The 9,417-nt window shown below is 40.5% G+C and overlaps 1 protein-coding gene across 1 annotated transcript; it reads left to right on the top strand.

Moving 5' to 3' along the window:
• Nucleotides 1-3,899: 3,899 nt before the first annotated feature.
• Nucleotides 3,900-8,008, top strand: LOC122013973. The gene is made up of 4 exons (XM_042570176.1): nucleotides 3,900-4,324; nucleotides 4,685-4,829; nucleotides 4,956-5,932; nucleotides 7,678-8,008. Exons 1-4 carry the CDS (start codon nucleotides 3,900-3,902, stop codon nucleotides 8,006-8,008), a joined length of 1,878 nt encoding a protein of 625 aa, XP_042426110.1.
• The last annotated feature ends 1,409 nt before the right edge of the window (nucleotides 8,009-9,417 follow it).

Below are 9,417 nucleotides of genomic sequence, written 5' to 3' on the forward strand. Positions count from 1 at the left end.
CTACTTCATCAGTTTCTCCTATATCAGATTTATGGTATTGTTTTGTTTGCATTAAGTTTGGCTTAATTAGTTTCGTTTGAACTTAGCTGTTTGTGTGTTGGAAATATTCGTTGACAGATTTTATTTCTTTAAATCAGTAATAGATTCATTTCTTTAAGTAGTCTGCTAGTTGTTAATTAGTTGTGGACTTACGTGTCTTCCAAGTATAGGAGCATTTCAATTTGTAAGGTAAGAATTTCAACCAACCTGAATAATTCATCTTAGAGTTAGCTTCCATCGCAATTTCTCTGGGAAACGATCCGTGTCTTTTGCTATACCTAAACTATTAAAATTTTAGTAGGGACGGAATTTAAGTTGGTATTGGAGTGTGAACCTTGCAACGACATGATCATTAATTATTGGTTTACAGTTTAGTATCAATTTTTGGCGCCGTTGCCGGGGAAATTACGGTGTTGGTTAATTTTTAGATTTGCAATATATTCTGTGCAATTTTTGGTTGTTGAATTTATTGACTTGGTGAAACAGCAGCTAAATGTATGACCAGATCATCTACCAGTGAACTACTAGATTTTGATTCAGAAATTGATAGGACATTTCATATTTTGTTGAGAAATCAGAAGAGAGCAAAAACAACTTCAACAAGTAGCTTCCCAGTGACTGAATTTAACATGGAGAACAAACAAACACTTAGGGAGTTGGCTGCACCAGATGTCTCTTATAACTCATTGTGCATTCAATATCCAGAGTTGGAGGTGGATTTTGAACTACGTTCAGGGCTCATTCATCTCCTTCCTAAATTTAATGGATTATCTGGTGAAGACCCTTCTAGGCACCTTCAGGAATTTCATGCAGTCTGCTCTACCATGAAACCCCACGGTATTGGGGAGGAAGATATTTATCTGAGAGCTTTTCCATTTTCGTTAGCAGGAGCAGCGAAGGATTGGTTGTACTCTAGAACTCCCAGTACGATTACATGTTGGGTGGATATGAAAAGATCATTTTTGGAAAAATTCTTTCCTGCTTCACGAGCAGGAGCTATTAGGCGTGCAATCTGTAGTGTCCAGCAACTTTCTGGGGAGACATTGTATGAGTATTGGGAACGTTTTGAAAAGTTATGTTCTAGCTGTCTCCATCATCAAATCAGTGATCATTTGCTTATACAGTATTTCTATGAGGGACTCCTGCCCATGGATAGATGTATGATCGATGCAGCAAGTGGGGGAGCGTTGGTGAATAAAACACCTGCAGAGGCAAGAGAGATCATTTCTACTATGGCAGCCAATGCCCAACAGTTTGGGAATCGACAAGCATCTACTAAGGGAGTAAATGGAGCCCAGTTATCTAAGTTAGATGCTCAAAATATTAAGAATAGTTTGTTACAGGAGATGACTTCAGCATTCAGGCAGCTGGCACTTAGCCATTCACAGCAGCCTACAACCCAGGCAGTGCCAACAGCAATGATTTGTGGACTTTGTTTTTGTTCATCTCACACTACTGACATTTGCCCTTTGTTGCAGCAAGAGGGAATTTCTTTTGTTTCCGACCACGTGGCAGCAGCAAATAACTTTCAGCCCCGATCTCAATTTTACCAACAGCCATCTGGGAATAAACAGCCATACGATCCTTTTTCTACTACATATAATCCCGGATGGAGAGATCACCCTAATTTGAAATATGGGAATCCATATCAGCAGCAACCATATTATCAGCAGCCATATCAGCAGCAGCCATATCAACATCCATATCAGCAGCAGCCATATCAGCAACTATCTTCTTCATCCCAGAGGCCAACAGTGTGTCCATCGCTTCCTCAACTCCCTTACCGTCCATCACAACTTCAATTGCCCAAACCAGAACTTACCACACAAAAGTTGGAAGAGCTTATACAACAGATGCAGTTAATGACAAGTAATCAGCAGAACTTAGAGAGACAAATTGGGCAGATGGCGACAAGTATCACTCAACTGCAGTCACAGGGATCGGGCCAATTACCATCACAAATAGTGCCAAACCCAAAAGGAAATGTCAGTGCTATTACACTTCGAAGTGGGAAATCCACTGGGGAATCAGAGCTCATACCATTAGCACCAGTTACGAATTCAGTAAGTTTGGAGCAGGAAACTGAACAATCTGGGCACTTACCTTTTTCGCAGAGATCTGTAGAAATTGGGAAAAAGGATGATCGTAAGGCAGAGGAACTACGAGAGTTAGTGGATACCTTCAGCAAAGTAGAAGTGAATATTCCATTACTAAAAGTCATTAAGCACATTCCGAAGTATGCAAAGTTTTTGAAAGACCTGTGTGTTCATAAGAGAAAACTAAAGGGCAGCGAGCTAGTCAGCATGGGTAAGAATGTTTCAGCACTAATTCAGACGATGCCACAGAAATGCAAGGATCCAGGAATCTTTACGATACCTTGTGTTATTGGAGATAGTGACTTTGGAGATGCAATGTTGGATCTAGGAGCCTCAGTTAATGTTATGCCAAAGTCCATTTTTGAAGCACTTTGCATTGGACCTTTACAGACAACTGGAATAGTTATTCAGCTGGCCAACCGTAGTTTAGTTCATCCTGTTGGGGTGATAGAAGATGTCTTGGTGAAGGTAAAAGATTTAATTTTTCCAGCAGATTTTTATATTTTGGATATGGAGGGGAATGTCTCTCCGGGACAAGCACCATTAATTCTTGGAAGACCGTTTCTAAAAACTGCTAGGACTAAAATTGATGTACATGCCGGGACACTTACCATGGAGTTTGGCGATACAATCGTACAATTCAATATTCTAGATGCAATGAAATATCCATCAGAGGATCATTCACTCCTGAGCATTGATGTATTTGATGAGCTGGATTTTGAGATGCTAGGTGATGCTGCAGCAGAATTAACGAACATTTTTAAAGAGACCAGCTGTGCAGTAGATGAAATATCCTCCGATCTAGAGGATAATGGCAATGACTACAGTCTGGAAAATGGAGCTACTGTAGAATTCATGGCAGAGTTGTATTCAGAAAAGTCAGATTCAGTAGTGGAACAGGAATCAAAATTGGAGTTGAAGCCCTTACCAGATCATCTCAAATATGCTTATTTGGAAGCTGGGAATCAGTTGCCAGTAATCATTTCGAAGAATCTGGATCCGAATCAAGAAAGCAAGCTTTTGGATCTATTACGACAGCATCGGAGAGCTATTGGTTGGACGCTTGCAGATATACCAGGTATTAGTCCGGTCATATGTAAACATCGGATATTTCTGGAGGCTGATGCTAAACCAATAAGACAGCCACAACGCCGTCTTAACCCACTTATGCTAGAGGTAGTCAAGGCTGAAGTGACTAAGTTGCTGCGAGCAGGAATCATATATCCCATTTCAGACAGTCAGTGGGTCAGTCCGGTGCAGGTGGTACCGAAGAAATCCAGCCTCACCATGGTGGCAAACAAAGAAAATGAATTGATACCTACCCGAGTGCAAAATTCATGGAGAGTCTGCATAGATTATCGCAAGCTCAATCAAGCTACAAGAAAAGATCACTTTCCTCTACCATTTATCGACCAAATGTTGGAAAGGTTAGCAGGAAGGTCACGTTATTGTTTCTTGGATGGTTTTACAGGTTATTTCCAAATTCCGGTGGCTCCAGAGGACCAAGAAAAGACGACTTTTACGTGCCCTTTCGGAACTTTTGCATATCGACGAATGCCATTCGGACTATGTAATGCTCCAGGTACTTTTCAACGGTGCATGATTAGTATTTTTTCCGATTACCTCGAACATTGTATGGAAATATTTATGGATGACTTCACTATTTATGGCTCATCTTTTGATTCATGTTTGGATAATTTGGCTCAGGTGTTACTTAGGTGTATAGAAACTAACCTTGTGTTGAACTTTGAGAAATGTCACTTCATGGTTGAGAAGGGTATAGTCTTGGGTCATATAGTTTCAAATACTGGAATACAAGTAGATCCTGCAAAAGTTAATGTGATATTATCTTTACCTTACCCTGTATGCGTACGGGATGTGCGATCATTTCTTGGACATGCAGGATTTTACAGACGGTTCATACAGAATTTCAGCAAGATCACGTTGTCGCTGACTCAATTGCTGCAGAAAGAAGTGGAGTTTAATTTTGACCAGAATTGCAGAGATGCATTTGATAGAATTAAGAAGGCTCTTACTTCTGTCCCAATTATTAGACAGCCGGACTGGACACTTCCGTTTGAAGTGATGTGTGATGCGTCGAACTTTGCAGTGGGAGCAGTTTTAGCTCAGCGGGTTAGAGGAGTGCCTCACGTCATTTATTATGCTTCCAGAACTTTAGATTCAGCGCAGTCTAACTACACTACAACTGAGAAAGAATTGTTATCTATTGTGTTTGCACTAGATAAATTTCGATCTTACTTATTATGCTCTCACGTGATTATTTTTTCAGATCATGCAGCTATTAGGTACCTTTTAATGAAGCCATCGGCAAAACCAAGGTTGATTCGGTGGATACTCCTACTGTAGGAATTTGATATAGAGATACACGACAGGAGCGGAAAGGAAAATTCTGTAGCAGATCACTTGAGTAGGATTGAAGGGAATTCGAGTCCATGTCCAATTACTGATTGCTTCCCTGACCAGCAACTTTTGCAGATTCAAGGTAAGGAACCATGGTATGCTGACTTGGTAAATTATTTGGTTGCAAGTGTTTTCCCTACGCATTATTCTAGAACTCAACGTGATAAATTGAAAAGTGATTCCAAATACTATGTATGGGATGACCCATATTTATGGAAATTTTGTAGTGATCAAGTGATTAGGAGGTGTGTTCCAGATAATGAATTTGACTCTGTATTATCTTTTTGTCACTCACTTGCATGTGGAGGCCATTTTGGGCCGCAGCGCACAGCTAAGAAAGTCTTAGATGCGGGTTTATACTGGTCTACACTATTTAGGGATGCATCTAGATTTTTAAAGAATTGTGAACGTTGTCAGCGAATAGGTACCATAGGTCAGCGACATGAAATGCCTCAGCAGCCTATATTATTTTGTGAGATCTTTGACGTATGGGGCATTGATTTTATGGGACCTTTTCCTAATTCTTTTGGTTTTATTTATATATTGCTCGCTGTTGATTACGTTTCTAAATGGGTAGAGGCAATTGCTACCAAAACTAATGATGCTGCTGTTGTTGTGAATTTTGTTAGGAATAACATATTTTGTAGGTTTGGGATACCTAGGGCAATCATCAGTGATCAGGGATCGCATTTCTGCAATAGACATATGAAAGCCCTGCTGAGCAGCTATGGCGTAATTCATAAGGTGTCGACCCCTTATCATCCTCAAACTAACGGGCAGGCCGAAATTTCTAACAGGGAAATCAAACTGATTCTGGAAAAAACAGTAAGACCCGACAGAAAAGACTGGAGCAGAAGATTAAGTGATGCGTTATGGGCCTATCGGACAGCATTCAAAACACCAATCGGTATGTCACCATACAGAATTGTCTATGGCAAGTACTGCCACTTGCCTGTGGAAATAGAGCACAAGGCATACTGGGCGGTTAAATCCTGCAATATGAATCTGGAAGAGGCTGGAATTGGGAGAAAACTGCAGTTGCAGGAACTCGAAGAACTTCGACTGGAAGCATATGAAAGTTCCCGTATTTACAAGGAAAGATCTAAGGCCTTCCATGACCAGCATATATTGAGGAAAAATTTCAAATCTGGGGATAAAGTGTTGTTGTATAATTCAAAGCTTAAATGGATGCCAGGTAAATTGAAATCGCGATGGGAAGGTCCATTCATTATTGCTAATGTGTTGCCCTATGGTGTTCTAGATTTGCAGGATCCCACTACGGGGCGTGTATTTAAAGTAAATGGGCACAGAGTCAAGTTATTTCAGGAGTTAGATAAAGATTCAATGATGGAAGCTGCGTCTTTGATTGATGCCGAGTATCAATTTTGAGGGAAGTTGTTGTTTTTATTCAATAATTTTTTGTCCAGTTTCAATTTTCTAGCAGTTTCATTAGAGGTTCATTTTAATTATTTAGCAGTTACATTAGTTAAGTTACTTGATGGTTGTTGTTCTCAGTTTCTGGAAACTAAATTCATGCCTCAAATGGTTCTCCTTTCCCTTTAATTTTTTTTCAAAGGCTGTGTCGTTGATAGTTGCTCCTGGGTGATCTGTTTACCTGATTGATTTTGTTTATTGCATGTGGTTGGAGGTATGGTGGTGGATATGATTTTGTTGGCTTGGGATGATGTGTTTTTTTTTTTACCTAGTGAGGAATTTGGCCTGCTATTTTCTTGTGTGCGTCGCTCTTGGTATTTAACTCCAGAATTTGCTTTGCTCTTTTCGAAATCCAGTGACCATTGGTGCTTAGCTGGGGTTTCCTTCCTTCTGCTCTTGTTGGTTGTGCATGCTTTTGTTTTGTTTTGTTCGATCCTTCCGTGTCTCCTTTATGTCATTGTTGTGTCTTTCTACTTCCACCTTCTACGCTTGGTTTGTTCCGCTCCCTTTTTGAACCTGGATGCTACCAATTGCTATCACATTGTTGACCGAGACGGTCTAGTTCAGGTGTGGGGGAGGGAAATGGAGGATGCTTGTGTGTTAGACATGTTTTAGTTATTTTAAGCACACCAAATTTCTGTGAGTGCTGGATTTATTTTAGAGGGTGATTGCAACCAGTGTTTGCTTAGCACCCTGAGGTTGTTTCAAAATGCAGGACTTGACAGTAATTGCGAAATGTTAAAAAAAAAAATGCAAAATGTTGAAAAAAAGTTCGAAATATGAAAAAAATGTCATGTATGTGTTCTTTTGAGTTTTTCTTATTGACTACTACAAACCATTTTGTAGTTAGCTAAGAGAAGAAGGATTGTGTTTGAAAAAAAAAAAAAAAAAATTTGCAGTGAGTTCATTTTGATAGCATGCTGGTAGCTTTGGGTTCTTTCTGCTCTGTTTCCTCTTATTCTTTCTACTCTGTTTCCTCTTCTTCTTTCTGCTTCTGTTCCAAATTTCTGCTTGTGTTCCATTAAAAATTTCCTGGAAGGCCTTCATCAACAATGCGCTGGTATGTCATAGTGATGGAGATTAAGATATGAGCAAGCCTATGGTAGTTGGATATTATGAGTGGCTTGGAGTGAGATCCACTTTGATGATAATTGTGTGACAGAGAGCATCCACAACTCTATACCTTTGGTGAGGATTCATCAATTCTGGGCTATCAAGATCTATTGAAAGTGCTATACTTGTTAGCCGATGTAAAAAACTGGGTCATGAATGTTGCAGTTTCGAGGGGTTGACGATTCAAACAGCAGTCTTTGGTAATTCTTCTTGATGTTAGGAGAAGTTATTGGGGCAATGAATTTGGTTACCTGTTGAATTTTGATTACTTGCACTAGACGTGCAAGAGTAAGTGTGGGGGAATTGATAACTCGTATTTTGTGATTAAATGTTTATCATTCTTTTAGGTGTTTTAATTAGTTCGTGCGAATATTTGCAAGTATTTGGCAGATTTCATAAATATGGTTGGTTTATTACTTGGTTGCAAATATCTGCTAAATTAATGGTATTAGTACTAATTTGGTGTTATTGAATGATGTAGGAAGCTAAGGATTAAGTGGAGGGATGTTTGGTCACACAAGTAACCAACGGATGGATGGATGCAGCTTAAGCCTCATGTTTTGTGTGTGGTCAGATGTGTTGCTGGGAAGGTGGTATTAAACCTTGCAACAACAACTAATAGAGCACCTTTTTCGACACCAGAAGCCCTAGCAGCCGCTTCCATCTCCTCCACACCACCGTCTTCCTCGGATTCAAGGAAGAACCACCTCATCAAGGCATACCGGCAAGCGTCCTTCACTCCACCATCATTCACCTCCTCCTACGGATTCGAGGAGGAGTTCTGCGTCCGACGTCATATATTCGAGTTTAACCAGATCTGGCTGAGCTCGGATTGCAACTGGGTTTCTAGATTCAGGATTCGGACACACCTCACTCTTATCATCCGCCTTCGGAGTTTCAATTGAGACCCCGACGGACTCTTGCTACGATGTTTTCTTCATCTCCGGGCATATTCTGGTGGAATTGGTCATTTCTGTTTTATTGTTTTCTTGTTTGCATCTAGTGCTACTTCATCAGGTTCTCCTATATCAGATTTATGGTATTGTTTTGTTTGCATTAAGTTTGGCTTAATTAGTTTCGTTTGAACTTAGCTGTTTGTGTGTTGGAAATGTTCGTTGACAGATTTTATTTCTTTAAATCAGTAATAGATTCATTTCTTTAAGTAGTCTGCTAGTTGTTAATTAGTTGTGGACTTACGTGTCTTCCAAGTATAGGAGCATTTCAATTTGTAAGGTAAGAATTTCAACCAACCTGAATAATTCATCTTAGAGTTAGCTTCCATCGCAATTTCTCTGGGAAACGATCCGTGTCTTTTGCTATACCTAAACTATTAAAATTTCAGTAGGGACGGAATTTAAGTTGGTATTGGAGTGTGAACCTTGCAACGACATGATCATTAATTATTGGTTTACAGTTTAGTATCACCCGCACACAAGGGTGCTTTCGATGGGCAATTCACTAGCAGTTCGAAAGTTATTACAAACTAAATACAGAGAAATGCCAATGAAAAATTAAAGCAATCCCGACAAAGTAAGAGACTAAAAAGAGCAACACGTTTGTCGGAGCTTCGTAGCGTCGCAGGAGCACAGGAGAGCGAATTCTGAGTTGTATTGGAGCTTCAGCCTTGACCCTCCTTATATAAGAGGTTCGGGGGTGCCTGGAACCTTCAGGGCACCCAGGTGTGACGTAGCTGACCCAATCAAGAGCATCCATGTGGCGTTGACGCGAAGGGGATAAAACTTTGCCTCCAGGCGCCCGGACCTCCGAGAGCCTGGGTACCTCCCGGGCGCCCGGACCCAAGTTTTCCAGCAGACTCCTTCCTACAAGAAACACGTTAGTTCGTGGCAATTATGTTGGGACTTTCGGGCCGCAAAAATCACTTTTTGCGTTGCGAAAACCCCGAAGTCTTGCTACCGGATCCGTGCGAAGATTAAAATAAATTCATGTACTTGTTTCTATTCTAGATCTACTCTAAATCTACATGGTAGAGATTTTATACCTTTGAAGCGAAGCATTTCGCAAATCCCGCTCATCCAGAAGGTTTGCCGGATCTCAAGAGTGTCAAATGTACACTCCTCTATGTGTATCCACACGAACAATAGGTGGAGAAAAACATAACTAAGAGTGCGTTAGCACCCTTAGAAGGTCACGGCAATGGAGGAAGAGAGGGAGAGAAGAGAGGAGGAAGAAGATGACTTGAATGAGTTTACTCTTGTAACTCACACCATTCAAGTGGCCGGCCACAATAGAGAGGTTATAAACCTCCATGGAATACCAAGAGTCATGGCTCTTGGTCTCCCTCATGTGGTGGCAT

The sequence above is a fragment of the Zingiber officinale genome, chromosome 8B (genome assembly GCF_018446385.1).
Source record: "Zingiber officinale cultivar Zhangliang chromosome 8B, Zo_v1.1, whole genome shotgun sequence".
NCBI classification, from domain to species: Eukaryota; Viridiplantae; Streptophyta; class Magnoliopsida; order Zingiberales; family Zingiberaceae; genus Zingiber; species Zingiber officinale.